Genomic DNA, 16,974 nt, shown 5'->3' with positions numbered 1-16,974 from the left:
TGACAAAGGCTGCCTTAGGTTCATCAGTTCTGGAAACTCCGTCGACTCACGAATCCTACATACAAGTCCCCCAAACCTTCCAGTTACGTGTTAAAGTTGACGTAGAAGCAGTCTCTACTCCTTAGGATTGGAAGTAAGGACTCACCCTAGTTCTGGGATCTTGTGATTGGTCATGACCCTGGTGAAGTCCTGTGTCTTTCTGCATTGTCTACACTAAACCCAACACTACTTGGAGGGCAGGAGTGTGCCTGCAGTACCTTGAACTACACGGCCCCCGCCCCATATCGGGACTTGTTTTGGCCTAGATTACGTATCCTGTACCCTGCTCGGTCTCCCCAGAGTCCATCCAGGAGTGGAGCCTTTGCCTTCTCTTCTTGTCAATCACCAGATCCTGATCCCTGTATTTTTCCCTCTTAGAAGACACTGCTGACCCAGAACAGTTCCTAGTTGCTCTCTGGTTAGGATCAATGTAATATCTCTCACTACTTGGTTTTGACTTTTTAACTGGGCCCCCTGGAACAGATGGGGACCCTGTGCTGGGGCTACCCAGTGCAGCTGGGTTAGTTCCTCCAGTGGATGCTGGTGGGCTGCCAAAATCACCATTTAGGACCGAGGTACTCATTCCCCCAGCTGAAGCTCTCAGCGGAGTTGCTCTCCTGGAATTACCTTCAGCCTAAGATTGCCACCTCCCCCAGTATCAGGTCTGCTCTCCCCTGCAGCCTGCATCCAGTGACTGGTCAATGCATAGAATAAAGGCCCAGCCCTTTTGTTTTGCCTCATGGTGGGACTGTTCAGGAGGGCCATCCCACTTTCAGAGCTCTTTTCCATCAACTTTCTTCTGGGCCCTGACTCAGTCCCCTTCCTAGCCAGCCCCAGTTGTCAAGGCACCAGCTCACCTTCTGTCAGAGCCTAGCAACAGATAAACAAATAGCATTCAGATAAACCTAATCTCCTTGAAGAAGATGATGCCACATTATCAGGTCCTCCTTAATTGTCCCTAACATCTCTTGAGTACTCAAGGGTGGGGCTTGGGCCTCTCTTATTTTTTTTCTTCTAAGTTTAATAACACAGATGACCTTGGACAAAGCCAGTTTGTCCTGTTCACTGGCTTGTTAATGAACCCTCAAAATAATGTTAGCTGGAGAGTTTCAGGGTCAGGAGTTTCTTTGTTCCCCTTCAAGGGAACCCAAGATTTAGAAATCCTTGCTTATAAAAACCTATCTACTGGGAGATATTTGCATTATCAAAGAGTTCTTTGCTGTACAGGAGGATTGATGAAAGGTTCCTTAAATAGCAAACTCCTTAGGTAAATGGAAAATATGGCTCAATCGACACTTTTAAACACAGGTGTTGCCTAAAGCCAATTACAACTGTAGGTTCCCCCACCTCACTTTGGTTTTTAAGAGCTTGGAATTCCAGGGCAGGACCACCTTCTGAAGCCCACAGGCTGAGCAGGGGCAGAGGAAGACAACAGCCAGGGAAGAAATCCGAGCACTCATCTGGAGTCCTCAAAGCCTGGCTGGGGTCTCTGCTCGCCTTGCAGGAGCCTTTACCTCTTCTGCCCAGAATGACAGAAATGAATTATTTTTTTCACTTCCCTCTAATGGTTTAGAAAAGCCATCTATATTATCAATTTAAGAAAGCTACAAACATCCATCCATCTTTCACAGATGATTAGTTTATTGCTAGAGCTATACACCCTGAATTTTAAAACACTACAAAATCAGGGGGAGACAAAAAGACAGAAACCAGGCATGGTCAAAGATTTTTTGCCTAATGAACTCATAGAAATGGGGAGAGGGAAACATTACCTTATTTAAATTCAAAAGAATGTTAATGTTTTTATATTTATCACATGAGACCTTGTTCTACATTGAACAGAGGCTTAAGAATTCCTGTGTTCTTATCAAAGTCACTTGGTAGTTATAATAAACTTGCTTTCATCTTGGAGTGAAATAAAAATGGCTTTCCCCTTTACAAACGATTTTAAATCTTTGCGCTTTCAAATGCATTGATCTATTTGGTAACTTCATTATTGGGTATGCCTTCATTTATTGGCCTCTTGTCTTCAGCATTTACCTAGAGGGAGCTCAGACATCAACATTAACTGAAATATGAAGTCAGTGTAGATGGACATCCAAGACGTTAAGTTTTACATCAGAAAATTTTAGAACACTCCTTTAAGCATTTACTATATTAGACTCAGGGAATCAGACTAAAAGGGCTGCTTGCAATTGGTTTGGTCCAACCCCTCACTTTCGATGAAGAATCTTAAGTGAGGAAAAGTAAAATGACTTCCCTGAAACCACATGGCAATTCAGCAGCAGATCTGGATTTGAACATAGGTCACTTCATTCCTGGTCCAGTGCAGTGTCCTACATTAGTCACATCACATCAGTACTGTTCCTTTGGGGGTTTGTTGATACACCCCACTATGCAATCCTCTGGTTCTTCTGCGAAGACCTCACCTTCTGATAGAGCCGCCAGCTTCTTGAGGGCATGTGCTCACGGTCTTTAACTTCAAAGGTACAGCTCAAATTCCTGTTTTCCCATGAAGCTTCAGAGCCTACCAGAGTGTTTTTCTTCCTCTCCTGTCCTCCTCAGCACTAATGACTACCCAGTTTTCTTTTTCTTTTTCCTGCCCTAGTTTTTGAGAATTTATCAGGTGCCTTGTATGAATGTTTCCTCTGTTCTACCATTGAACTCCCAGTCTCTGGTAGATTCTGCCTTCTGACTGTCTCTTGCTTCCGGCCCCTTTATTCCTTTTCCACTGCCACTCTCCTTGGTCATTCTTTTCTTCACCTCGACTGCTCTATAGTCCCCAAACTGGTTTCCGTGTACTCCATCCCGGGTTTCCTCTGCCCAGTCTAGATTAGTCTCCCTGATAACTCCCACCATGTCACTCTTACACTCAGATTCTTCTGTGCCACCCCTTGGCCAGTCTACTTATCTACAAACGTCTCAGCTTTGCATTCAAGGCCCCCGAAATAAAGGCTTGAACTTTATTTGACAGTCCTGTCACCCACTCTTCCCCTCATATCACCAATACACTAAACTTGCACTGTCCAAAAAAGGCAGCCACTAGCCACATATGACCATTGAGCCCTTGAAGTATGTCCAGTCCAAATTGAAACGCACTCTAAGTTTAAAATACATTCCAGATGTCGAAGACTGAGCAAGAAAAAATAATGGAAATGATCTCATTAACAATTATTATATTGATTACATGTTGAGATGGGTGTGGCTAAACCACTCGACTATTTTTTCAGCTCTCTCTCAGGCCCACAGTCCTACTCCCTCCCCTTTCTGCAAGACTGAGCTTTAGCCTACTCCTGAGGAATGCACCCAAACCAGATGAGTTCCCTATCAACTTTTACCCTTGTCTTCATCTGAAATGAAAACTGGAAGAATGCCTTTTGCTGATGCAGATGGTTAATGGTCACGAGACCCCCAGAGGAAGGAAAAACCCCTGGTTTCCATCCAGTGTGGGTGTGCTTCTCTCTAGAGTCAGGTTTTATTTTTAGCTCTGGCCCCTTTAAAGCCCCCTATCCCCTTTTCCATACCCTGTGGTATGGAGTACAACTTCGAATGTGGAATGTCGCGTCAGCCTGATCCCACCTGTGTGTAAGTTGCCCTCAATAAGCTTCATAATTGCACTTCACGGAGTGGCCTGCTTTGTTTTTCGGTCTCAAGTTTGGAGGATGTTATTCAATATTTCTGCCTTCCAACAAAATGATAATATTTTGTACAGTTGGATTACGTAAAATATTTTATTAAACTTAATTGTACCTTTTAAAATGTGGCTATTGAAAATTAAAATTACACTTGCGACTAACATTATATTTCTACTGGACAGTGCCTCCCTAGACAAATCAGACTACTGTATCTCCTGAATTTACGTCACATTTTCCTGCCTTCATTCACACTGTTCCTACCATCTGGCACATCCACCCTTCTCTGCCGGTCAGATTCTATTCTACCCTTGGTTAAAGGTCTGTCTCAGGCGCTATATACTTTATGAGATGTGTCTTCATCACCAGTTGCATGTGCTTTCTCTCTGGAAGCAGCACAGTGGGGTAGTGAAGAGTAGAGACTCTGGAGCCAGGTTGCCTGGGTTCATTTCACATGTATGAAGTGATGATGATACTAACTACTGCAGAAATTTTTTAGATTAAATAAGAAAATGTTTATGTAATACTCATACAGCATCTAGTGCAAGGTTAGAGCTCAATAAGTACTTTAAATTCACAGCTGCTTACTATGAAGGAGTCAGGCTACCCCAGCTATGCCTGATGACAACTCTCCTTCCTTGTTGGGGATGGGGTGGATTCAGCACTTTGGACGCTTCTGTTTGTCACACCCTTATGTCTACAAAATGCCTGTGGCTTGTCTCAAGCTCTCTATTGTCTGCTGATTATACACAGGACAACTGAGAGAGAGGGTAGACATTCCCTCTTGGTACCTTTCTGTTGGGCTCAAGTATCTCTTATAGACCTTGTCTGATAGCCTTGTAAAGAAATGATAAGGAAGTGATAAAGAACAACCTTCCATTAAATATTTCAACTCTAGGGAGCCACTCTGCAGAATTCTCATTTGCTCATTGATTTAAAAAAGTTGTCAGGGCTTCCCTGGTGGCGCAGTGGTTGAGAGTCCGCCTGCCGATGCAGGGAACACGGGTTCGTGCCCCGGTCCGGGAAGATCCCACGTGCCGCGGAGCGGCTGGGCCCGTGAGCCATGGCCGCTGAGCCTGCGCGCGTCTGGAGCCTGTGCTTCGCAACTGGAGAGGCCACAACAGTGAGAGGCCCACGTACCACAAAAAAAAAAAAAAAAAAGTTCAGTCAGTTGGAACTCTCCCATTGGAAAGTTCAATTTGCGTGACTCTTCTCCAAGACAGCCTTTCCAGAGCACCCAAGAAGCTTGGGGAGTTTACGAATTATTGATATAATGTAAACCAAGATTTTTCAAGAAGATTCCCTGGATGATGGATTTTCCAAGTCATTTGTGCAACAACTAAATTAAAAATATAAAGCCTCAGAGGAGAATGGTAACACATCTTAGCACTTACTCAAAACCCATTTAAAGTTTTCTAAAGACACAAAGCAAAGTAACCCAATCTTTACCCCCAAACTAGAATTCTTCTAGCAATAATATAACATGACAAGAATAACTCTGGTAAATAAAACTACATGTTGACTTCTCCCCAGGGAGGGTCTGCATTTTGTGTAATGATTTCTCAAAAATATTTTTTAGAAGCAGAGAATATTATGTTGTCAGGGCAGTGACATTGCAGATAAGCTCCAGGAAACTCTTTCATTACAAGCTTCTGTTTGCAGACACATTTTTTTTGGTGAGCCTGTAAAAGCTGGTTGCAACTGATATACTACATACTTTTTTTTGGCGGTACGCAGGCCTCTCACTGTTGTAGCCTCTCCCGTTGCGGAGCAACAGGCTCCGGACGCACAGGCTCAGCGGCCATGGCTCACAGGACCAGCCGCTCCGCGGCATGTGGGATCTTCCCGGACCGGGGCGCGAACCCACGTCCCCTGCATCGGCAGGCGGACTCTCAACCACTGCGCCACCAGGGAAGCCCTACATACTTTTAATTAACTTGATGGAATGGGTCTGAATTGCCTGACATTACTGGCATGTGCACCTTCACTTTTCACTAACTCCTCAGCTCTGGTAGACACTGATTCGTGTGGGTGCCTGGTTCAAAAATGCCCCTTCTCTGGAAGCATCTCACTGCTGGTTGCAATAGGGTGGAAGCATCTCATTGACTGTGCTTCTGTCTCAGGAGTAGGGTGTGGAGCCATCAGATTCTCTCTCTCAGGAATTTAAACTTGTAATAGATGGGAGGAATCTTTGGAGCTGATTCATTGTAAAGGTGGAATCTACAGAAAAGTGCCCTGACCTCTTGCCGCCATATTCTCTCTGGATCTTGCTCACATCCTTCTACCTCTTCATTCTTCTGTTAAGTTAATCTCTTATGATTAAATTTGTCAGAGATGATTTCTGGTGCTTGCAAATGAGAAAAGCCTTAATCAGAGACCCACCCAAGGTTTCCAGGGGGAAGTCATCCACTCTTCATTGATGATCTGTAACACAGACGGGGCACGTGCCTGGTGGTCAGTGAGAGAGCAGAAGGCTTTGAATAGTGCTTCCCTGGTGGCCTCTCTAAGCTGGTGTCAAAGGCCAGGATGGAGCTTATGGGATAAGCGTGTTAGCCCAGTTGCCCCTGTAGAGAGTGAGGCTTAAAGAACTACAGCTCAAATAATACCTCCACCAAGGTATCTTTGTTACTCTGGCTAGAAGGGATAACTCCCTTCTCTAAACTCTCACCAGCCTTTGTTTATAACCATCATCTGGCTTTTATCACCTTCTGCATTTCACTGCCGTCATCTGAGAACTAGTCCTCTCTCTCCTATGGCTGGAAGACTGTAAGCTCTTGGAGGGCACGGGCGGTGTCTATGGATCCTGCACATTATCCTGTACATTTCAGTATGTAGTTCCTGAGCGGTCAACACGTCTGACCTGAAGGTTTTCTATGCGTCCAGCTGGAGGTTTAGGGATGTGGAATGGGGAAAGGACCCAGAATAGGCTTGGACGCTCTAGCTGGACAGATAGGACTGACCCAATTGAATGACAGAAAACAGGGTATAATCAGGTGTTAGGTGGCATGTTTGAGGAGCAGCTCAGCCTGGGCTGAAAAAACTAGCATATCAGACTCCAGGCAGTAATGAGCTCTGCTATTTCGGGATTCTAACTTATTCACCTTCCAGGCTGAGAAGACCTAGTGGGTCATTTTCTCTAATTAACACCCCACAGGAACAAAACTATTCCATCAGGCTTCCCCCTTGGATGACAGATATTTACTGTTCAACCTCATATATGGGCTGCAGGTTTTTCAGGTCTTCTCTGCATCATCAGATTGTTAAAATAATACTTTGTAGTTATGGGAAACCTTTATTTCCGAGTATTTTGGGCCCTGCTGTCTTGTTTATCTTCACCACAGTCAGCCCCACTCAGGGGCAAGAATCATCACGCCCCTTTTACAGACAGCACAGAGGATTTAACACTGTCCTGAGCCCACAGTGCAAATTAGGGAAAGAGGGACCTGGTGCTAGAACTCACGTCTGCAGGTCTTTGTCCTGTTGAGCAATTCAGATAACCTGGGGACTGTGTTGGACCCTGCCCTGTCGTACCAGGGCATCTCCACCCCTGTGGCCTCAGAAATGCTGTCCGCTGTTGCTCGTGAGGTAGAATTATGAACCTAGGAGTCACCTCATTTTATCAGCGTCAAGGACAAATTTAACAGCAGCGAGGGATAAAGCCTTCATTCTGAAAGTTGAGTTTTACTTGTAAATTGGACTTTTCTGAATTCGGCCCAGGTGGCATTAAAGAGCTGTGGTTCAGGGCCACACAGAGAGCAGCTGTGAGTGGTTTGCTGGCTGGGACGGGGTGGCATCTCCCTGGAAGGCAGAAGCTGAGAGTAAATGAGGACCATGTGGAGAAGCTGCTAGAAGCTGCCCACGGAGTTAGAAAGCCCACCTGACTGGTGGGTGGGATTATTTTAATTGCCTTCTTAAAAAAAAGAGCTGGTGCAAAATTTGCTAAAATCTGCATTAAATGTGATTTTTCACACACCAAGGGGAGCTGCCAGAACAGAACTCATATGCTCCCGTGGAGCCAGCCCTCTTGGGTCTGGAAGTGAGCAGCAGGGCCTCTCTCCACCACCATGGCTCAACTGGCTTTAAAATTCCATGTGTAAGATCAAAATTACACAAGGCCAAGACACCGTCTGGTGCAGTCAACCTGGGAGATTGTATTTTGGAAAGAAAGCTTTTGTGCCTCATTTCAAGCCATGAAAAGAAGCCAAATTGAGGAGCTTGGGAAGAAGATAGAGGTGGGTAAAGGAACAGAACCGGAGCCCTGAATTAATCTGACATACTGCCTTTGTTTTTTGCTGTATTGGGTCTTCATTGCTGTGCGTGGACTTTCTCTAGTTGCGGCGAGCAGGGGCTACTCATCATTGCGGTGCACGTGCTTCTCATTGTGGTGGCCTCTCATTGTGGAGCACAGGCTGTAGACGTGTGGGCTTCAGCAGTTGTGGCGCATGGGCCCAGAAGTTGTGGCTCATGGCCTCTAGAGCACAGGCTCAGTAGTTGTGGCGCATGGGCTTAGCTGCTCCGCGGCATGTGGGATCTTCGCGGACCAGGGCTCGAACCCGTGTCCCCTGCACTGGCAGGTGGACTCTTAACCACTGCACCACCAGGGAAGTCCCTGACATACTGCTTTTGAAATTTAAAAAAAAAAGAATAATGTAGAAAAAAATCCAAAGAATTATTGCTCTCCAAAGGGAGAGCTGGGTCCAATGACAAAGGGATCCGTGTGTGAAGATTTTTGGCTCTACACTTTCATTGAGATTTTGGGAACTCTGTTGCTTGCTTTTCAGTGTCCTGCTAGGGGTCACCATTCACTTTCCCCAAAAGGATGATTTTTAAACTAATAAAATCTGGCCCTTGCAAAGCTTCCCCCAGGGAGTCTGTTTATAGGCACAGCCAGGTTTAAGAATTGTCTTGAAGGTAATAGCTGGGAGGGCTGAGTCAAAACTGAGGTTCAAGATCAACCTCTACCTTGGGTCTTTGTTTTTCTTTTTTGTCTGTTTTTTGCTGTTGTTGGTTATTTTTGGTTTGTTTTTGTGGGAGTAGGGTAGGAAGGTGGGACATGAGTTTTCAGAATTCCAAGGTTTTGTTTTTGTTTTGTCTGGTTCAGCTTCAGGGAAGCTGTAGGTAGGGCCAAGCTGTCCTACTTGTAAGAGTTTGGTAGGCTTCCCTCTATCCTGTGGACTCTTACCTGGTGTCCTGGACGGGAACCAATAGATCTCAATTCAGGCTGCCTTGGTGGTTGTTTTGTTTTGTTTTAATGGACCCTGGGCTGAGGATTGATTTTTCTCTAATAAGTAAGTTAAAACAAATTAACAACAAACAGTAGAACAATCTATGGAATTGTTGGGCTGTACTAATGTAGGTAAGCTTCCAGTCTTGCTTCTCTGGATGGCCCTTTCAAAGGAGAGATTGGGAGGTCTGCAAATCTGGGACCTGGATGTTGACTCCCTCTGCTACTCATAGCACCTCATCACCTCCCCATTTTCTAGGATGGAGATTTTTAAGTGACATTTAGGTGTGGTACATGCTAACTGACATACATACTTCCTTTTTGCATTGGTTCATTGTTCCTATTCAGCTCTCTACTCAGTTTGATCACCATGTAGTTCAATAGACACTTTAATCAAACCACCTGTGAAATTTGGGGAATCCTGAGTTGACTAAGACCTCTTCAGGTGCTTCTCACTTTGGCACAATGATCCAAAACCATGGTGGGGTGAGGTGGGGACTCCCCCACCCCTTGCCCCAACACACACACACGCCAGGGGCATTTGGCAAATGTCTGAAGACATTTTCGGTTGTCATCATTTGGGAGGGCAGTGCTACTGGCATATAGTGGGTGGAGGCCAGGGATGCTACTAAACACCCTACAGTATATGAAACAGCCCCCAACAGCAAATGATTATCTGGCCCCAAATGACAATTGCGTTGAGGCTGAGAAACCCTGCTGTTGCAGAGGAGGTACACATGGAATAAACAGTTACGTTATGTGGGGTGTATGCAAAAGTAGATGTAAGTACAAGGTATCAGAGCAAGTATGTGTGTGTGGGAGAGAGGGAACATTGGGGAAAGCTTGTTGGAAGTGACTCCAAATCATGATTTTTACTTAATGCCTTTGTAATCAACTGTCCAAGAATGACTTTGAAAGTTTATTAGTTAAGATCAGTTTATTAGTTAAGATTAGTTTATTAGTTCCTACATATTAGGAATTTTTTTTTCTTTTTGAACAACTCTCTGGGTAATTTAATCAAATATTTCTGATGACTTTATATCTTCCCTTACCAAAAAATTTCTCCAAAGAACCAGGGAGAGGTATAAAAAGGGAAGGATCCATGCAACCGTATTCTTTGCCTCTCAGTAAGGAAATGTCTAGCCTACTCTCACCTGTGTTTTTCCTCCACCTGGACTCTCCTTCCCTTCTCTCCTTCAAGGGTTAGCCTCATAACCCTGGTCCATGACACCTTCGCTTGGAGATTTCAGTCCATAGTGAGTGATCTATTTCCTGAATTCCTTAGAGCCTCGTTGCCTCTCTCTTCCTACCTACACGTCTCTTGGGTGTGGGCGTGTTTCCACCTAGATTGTGGGCTCCTCAAGGACAGGGACCATGCCCTCCATTGGTACATCCTTCTACAGCATAGAACATCATTCCGGATCCTGATTTATTCTCAAGGTAGGAGAAGGAGAAAGACATTCAGGAAAGATGTCAGAAAATTAACATCTTCCTGTGACACTGGACTGACGGATACAGCACATTTTATCCTTCCAAAGTCTCTGGATTGTGTCTTATAATAAAGTCTAAAAGTTTAATCTCTGTTTAGTAGGCACAGCATGCAAAAAATAAATTGCTATTATTATTATTAGCATTTTCTTACTAACAGATTTTTCAGAAGCTGTTTCCATACCAAGCAGATCAACCTTTCCGTTGTCATAGAGACAAAGATCTTTATATAACCATGGGCAAGGTGAGATTTTTTTTTTTCCCCTCTCCCTCCTTCGACTTGTCTGGAACTAATAACAAAAGGAAAAGGACATTTTTTAAATAATTATTTTCTTTTACTTTTTTTTTCTCCAATTAAAATGAGTGAATACATGGGAGGCTTTTTTTTTCTTTTTTGTATCACATTTTAGATTTTAAATATCTAAGGTTTTAATAAAATATTATTGGGCTGGAAAGATCTGAACAATTGAACAATGCCATTTGCAAGCAGTGGGCTTATCAATGATAAGCAATTATTATCCATTTTCCTTTTTTTTATTTTTTAACCAAATAGTGGACTTTAGATGGAAGTCTTACAAGGCAGGACTACCAAGGCCTGAAATGATTAAAACATGAACTAGCATCTACTGAGGGGCCAGTGATGAATTTTAAGGTGCTCTGTGGTACTCGCCTCCTCCAACCCCCAGAATTGAGAAATCTACCCTTCTCTCTGCAGAATCAGACCCTGTGGATAACAGTGCAAGACCACATCCCTCTTATCCCTTATCTCATAATTTCAGCTCTCTTCTTTTTATGAACTCCCAATAACTTGTTATTCATGGCATTTTCTATCTTGTAATTACTGTTTACCACTTCATTCATTCATCGTCAAGAAAAGAGGATTTAAGCAGAACCCATTCACTTTTTCTTTCCTTTGCCTCAATGTTAAGTTATACCTTCATCCATCTGTCTTCTTCTGCCAGAGCTCAGAAGTATCCCTCTCTTTTGATGAACCCTTCCCCTCTGATCTGACACTCATGTCTTCCTCCCACTCCCATGGGCATCTTATACCATCATCCCTTGTGTCTTCAGTCTGTCCTTCTCCATGGACTCCTTCCTCTACTCCTTTTTTTGAAGACAAAACAAAACAAACAAAACAAAAAATTTTTTCTTAATCTTGTTTATTTTTCCATATCTCAGACTTTGAAGTTTTAATCTGATCACAGCTGCCTTTTGCAATAAATAGGTACTGTGTGTGTGTGTGTGTGTGTGTGTGTCAGGGGTGTTGGGAGGGGATGGAGAAGAGAAGTGTCTGGCACAAAGAAGTTTAAAACATGCTCCCTGCTTTCCAGAAGATTATATCCTCCATGGAGGAATACCTTGATTCTCAAACTTTAACATGCATCAGAATCACCTGGGGAGCTTGTTAAACTACAGATTGCTGGACTACACCTTCAGAGTTTCTGATGCAGAAACTGGGGCCCTGAGAGTATGCATTTCTAACATTTTCCAGGTGGTACTTATGCTGCTGGTATGAAGAACATGGCCTTAAAGAAACTACCCTCCTATTCGTTCTGTGCATCCTCTTGTCATACGGATGTTGAAGTCACCTTGTCATGCTGAAAAACTTATCCCCTTTTGGCTTTTATAGGCTCCACCTCCATAGGGTTCGCCCTTGAAGGATGAGGTCATCTCTCAATTATCTGATCCTTGGGAAGCCTGACTTTGTGTGGGTCAGAGCGCGTGCTGACCTAAGGGGTTTAAATGTCTAGGAGGAGATGCTGCTGGTGTGCATGGCAAGATAATGCATGTGAAGGGAGGGAGTCAGGGATTCTCTAGAATCCCACAGGAATGTTCGGAGCCTGGACAACTGGCTTCTTTTGGGGAGTGGGACTAACCAGCCTCAGCATGCCAGCAGTACTTATTTTGTACCTGTTTCCCACTTCCATCCCCAAACCTAGTTAACCCTATAAAATCTTTCTGAGGTGTTCAAGGCTTCTTTAAACTGTGCCATGGGGCAGTGAGAGAATTTGTTTCGTTTTAGTCTTTTCACTTCAGCCTACTCCAGGGAAGAGGTACTACTCTCCTAAGGCCAGTGTGGGTGTGGCAGAGAGACCTCAGTGAAAAGCCGAATCTGAAAGGGGCGGGCACTTGCCTCACCCATGCCTGCCTCACCCATGCCTGCCTCACCCATGCCTGTCTCCTGGTAGAAACCAGGAGATTTTCTAACTCAGTGCCAATTTGGAGAAGCTGAGAATTTTTTTTCTTTTTTTAAAGGAAGGGGTAATTTTCTTACAAAAACTAGCAAATATAAAAAGATAGCAGGTGAAGCCCTGTCTTTGCGACTCAATAGCTGTGGGACCTTGGGTAGATTTTTCCAACTCTTTGGATCTCAGGTTCTTATAACCTGTATGATAAGTACCAGGTGAGTGAGAAAGGCACCGTGTTAGTGGCACAATCATCCTTAAGAGCAAGATGGGAGGCTTGTCAGGGAAGGACAAGGGCTGGGACTTGGAGGGCAGCTTCTATGGATTTATTTATTGATTGAAACAAATTCTATTAGCGTGGTCCTCACCTTCAGGGAATTGAGCTGACAAGATAATTAATGCAAACCAATTAATATAAGCCCCTCAACCTTTAAACTGTATCTTTCAACCACAAATATTCCCCAAAGGCCACTAACTGTCCCAGAGGAGAATCTCAGCCCTTCAGGAGGGTGGAGGAATTCCTTCCATGAAGCAAGCTCCTGACAGACTGCTGGGAGCCCAAAGGCATGGGGCCGGGGGGGGACTCTTTCCTCCCCCAGCATGGAATTCCATCACGTCTAACGGTTAGAACATAACCAACACCTCTACCAGCCTGGTGCCTTTTGGACACTTTTATAGTCTTCTTCTTTTTTTCCTTTCCTTTTCTCTTTTAACAACTTTATCAAGATGTAATTTATATACTCTAAAATTCACCCATTTTAACTGTACATTGCGATGGTTTTTAGTATGTTCATGGAGTTGTGCAACCATAACCACCATCTAATTTTAGATAATTTTCATCACCACAGAAAGCAACAGCCATTAGCAGTCACTGGGCCTTCACTCCAACCTGATGGCTACTCATCTCCTTTCTGTCTATCTGGACATTCCATATAAATAGAACCATATACTATGTGGTACCTTTTCCCGAAAAAGTGTCTGGTGACACTCAAGACACGCTAGTATCGAAGACCCCCCCTCTCCTCTATACCCCATCACTACAACAGCCAGCTTCCTCCACCTGCCTGCCAATGTATACAGCTCCCTAAGGGGTGGTGGTGTGCCAGAGCTGGAACTCAAGGCCTCACATCGATTCGGCAACCGGATTGAAATGCAAGTACATCTGATCAGACAACCAGGCTGAAATGCAAGTACATCTGGGGCTGGGGTGGAGCAATGACTTGTATGCTCACTAAGGTGTAGGTGAGCACTGGTTGGGGGATGTGCCAGCCAGAAGTCCCCATTGAGTGACCAGGTCACGTCTGGACACTGGGCCCGAGCGCCCCATTCCTAGAGGAACACAGGGTAAACAGAGCGCACAGTAACCTTCGCCATCCTGGCTGGCCCAAGGCTCAAAGAACACGCAAGACTTCTCCGGGCAGAGATAGCTGCTGACTGAGGAGCATGACACCCCTTCCGCTTCCAGCAGCTGCAGGGAGCGAAGCCATCCCGTGTGGCCTCTGGGCAGTTCCACGCCCCTGGCCGTGGCCCCAAGCAGGGTGAAAGAGAGGGCCTGGGGCCATCTGGGGCTGGAGGGTGCTCGGGACCCCAACCCCAGGTGTGGTGGGGCGTGGCAAAGACGCCAAACTTGGGCTTATCACCCTGAGAGGTGGCGCAGCGTCTTTCTCCTAGTATCTAGGGGACCAAAGAGCAGGGAGGCAAGGCGGCCGGAGCGAACGAGGGTGCCGGGGCGGGGGCGCCGCGTACTCACAGTCGGCTGAGGCCGGCCCGCGGGCCGGGGCAGCGCAGGGCGCCGTCGGGCGGGCAGCTGCAGGGCTCGGGGCAGGGCTCCCCGCGCAGCGCCCGGGGCAGCGGCGGCGGCGGCAGCAGCAGGAGCAGCAGCAGCGGCCGCAGCGCGGGGGGCCACCGCCGCATGGTCGGGAGCCTGAGCGCGGGCTCCTGCGGCTGGGCCAGTGCCCCGGACAGCCCGGGAGCGCGGCCCGCGCCCCTCTCCCCGCCCACTGGCCTGCCCTCCGGCTCCTCCCGCGCCGGCCCGCCCCTGCCCCCCCATCCCCGACGGCGCCCCCGCTGTTGAGTCTCCGCTCTGCCTCGACCCAGGACAGTGGCCTGAGGGACCCCATCACCTCCTCTCTGCTGCGTTCCCCAGCCTGGCCTCTGCATCTCCAAATGGCCCTAGTTACAGGAGGTAGCGTGTGGAAGTGGTGAATGCTTTGGATACGGGAAGAGGTGGGGAGTTCTGAATTCTTGTCCTGGCTCTGCTGTTAACTATGAGTGTGAAGTTGAGCGAGTTGTGTTCCTTTCCCGAATCTCTCTTATTTCATCTGTGAGAGGGACGGACTGATGATACTCGATACCAGCCCTGGCCGCTTCAGAAGGGGTGAAAGACGCTCCTCCTCCACTCTTTCATTCTCAGTCCCCAAATCCTTTCCCATTCTCTCCCAGCAACTCCTTCAGGCTATGGGTAATCTCTGTCCTCCCAACAACCCCGGTAATTTTCCTCTTGGTAGTAACCACTTTCCTCCTAACAGTAGTGATTTGAGCGTGTTCTCTAACCTTCACTACAGACTGTGAGGTCCTAGAAAGCAAAGTTCAGTTCAGATTTATTTTTATATTTCTGGCTTCTACGTGGTAAGTCCTCAATAAAGATGTGTTGATGAATGAAACTGCTATAATAATGTACAGTGGCCGCTGCAATGGGAGGCCCAGGATAGGCTAGACCCTGTGACAGGTTCTCTCCCTCACATCACGTCTAAGTTTCACCATAAACTAGAAGGGTGTTTGCAACGAGAAAAATGATGTCCTGAGAGGTTACGTGACTTCTGTGAAATCACAGAGCTCTTAAATCACTAGTGGAAACCTGTTTGAACTCATGTCTCTCACTCACTTTGTCTTACCTATGAAAAAAATTAATATATGATTTGCATACCAAGGACTTGAAAAGGAGACAAATTTTATGGTTAACCACGGGGATGCAAGATTTCCCCTATTTAATTTCATCATTAAAACACTTTTCCTTTCCTCCTTCCAAGGACTCTGTTTGGATTCTGGAAAGAGGTGGATTTTGAGAGCTGGGAAGGTGTCTAAGACTCTACAGACAGGAAGTAAAAGAACAGAGTTCCTTCTTTTTCTTTTGAAGCTAACTCTCAAGGTCAGACCAGCTAAGTCACCAGTCTGTAGTGTCTTGTGAGTCTCTTGCCTGAGGAAGGTAGATTTTTTTTTTTTTTTTGCGGTATGCGGGCCTCTCACTGTTGTGGCCTCTCCCGTTGCGGAGCACAGGCTCCGGATGCACAGGCCCAGCGGTCATGGCTCACGGGCTCAGCCACTCCGCGGCATGTGGGAATCTTCCTGGACCGGGGCACGAACCCGTGTCCACTGCATCAGCAGGCGGAACTCTCAACCACTGCGCCACCAGGGAAGCCCAGATTGTTTTTTTTTAATTAAAAAAAAATCATATGGCTTTGGCCACATTGTGCTAGATGGCATAAAAAAAAAACAACAAAGCTTTTGTCTATAATATTGTCTTTCTTCTCTGGATCCCTCTCTTCTACTGTTTACCTGATCTCCTCACCCTTTCATACCACTGTATATGCTATTCACTCACCTGGAATGATTTTCTCTTCCTTTCCCATATTCCATTAGGTAAACTCCTGGTTGTCCTTCAAAACTCAGCCCAAAGTCATTTCCACTGTAATGCCTTCCTGGACCCAACCTAGCTGAGTAATTGTGCCCACAGCACTTGATTTTATGGCCTGTAATATAACACTCTGTAATTATTGCTTTAGTTTTGCTCCCCCCGACTATTCATCTTAGTATTGCTAGGACATGTTTCTAGCTCCTAATAGGTGCTCAGTATATATCTGTTGAATAACAAGATGAATAAATGAAACCCAAGCACAGATCTATATATAGATGCTTGGTAAATCATCTGAGATGAGCTTAACAGACTTGCTTGATTAATTCTCAACCACTATGGATCTATCTGGATAAGTATCAAGTAATTACTCATGACTACTTTGAGGTCACATTTTCTTTCCCCTTTTAATTTGTCAGATTTTGGTAAGGGAGTTGGGATAGCACTGGCTTTTCAAACGTTTCCACCATGTAGCATGAAGTGCAGGAGGGAAGGAATGAGTAACTCAAGGTGGCCGAGTGGCATTTATTCCAAGTCTTATGTTTTATGTGGCTTTTTCTTTTTACTTCATAGCATTTCTGTTATATGAAATGAACCATTGTTCTCACTCATCCCTGAAGAACCATTTGATTCTGTGCTTGGATATCCTTGGGGGCTACTTATACTCCAGTAGGAGAAGTTTTGGGCAGTCAGAATATCTTGACCATCATCAATATTATGACTTTGGTCTTCAGTTTCCTTATCTGTAGGAGGAGGGGTTGGAGTCCACGATCC

The 16,974-nt window shown here is 45.5% G+C and overlaps 1 protein-coding gene across 3 annotated transcripts in view; it reads right to left on the bottom strand.

Moving 5' to 3' along the window:
- LHCGR (luteinizing hormone/choriogonadotropin receptor) overlaps positions 1 to 14,543 on the bottom strand; it is a 63,759-nt gene extending 49,216 nt beyond the window's left edge. For 2 of the 3 annotated variants that reach the window (XM_065890990.1, XM_065890992.1), the window contains exon 1: positions 14,320 to 14,543. In XM_065890990.1, coding sequence (XP_065747062.1) covers positions 14,320 to 14,483 — 164 coding nt within the window. In that variant the 5' untranslated portion in view covers positions 14,484 to 14,543. The remainder of the gene's footprint in view (positions 1 to 14,319) is intronic. The other variant, XM_065890991.1, reaches the window with a different exon arrangement.
- Positions 14,544 to 16,974: the final 2,431 nt, after the last annotated feature.

The sequence above is a fragment of the Phocoena phocoena genome, chromosome 14 (genome assembly GCF_963924675.1).
Source record: "Phocoena phocoena chromosome 14, mPhoPho1.1, whole genome shotgun sequence".
Taxonomy (NCBI): domain Eukaryota; kingdom Metazoa; phylum Chordata; class Mammalia; order Artiodactyla; family Phocoenidae; genus Phocoena; species Phocoena phocoena.
This window is presented reverse-complemented; position numbering and strand designations above follow the sequence as displayed.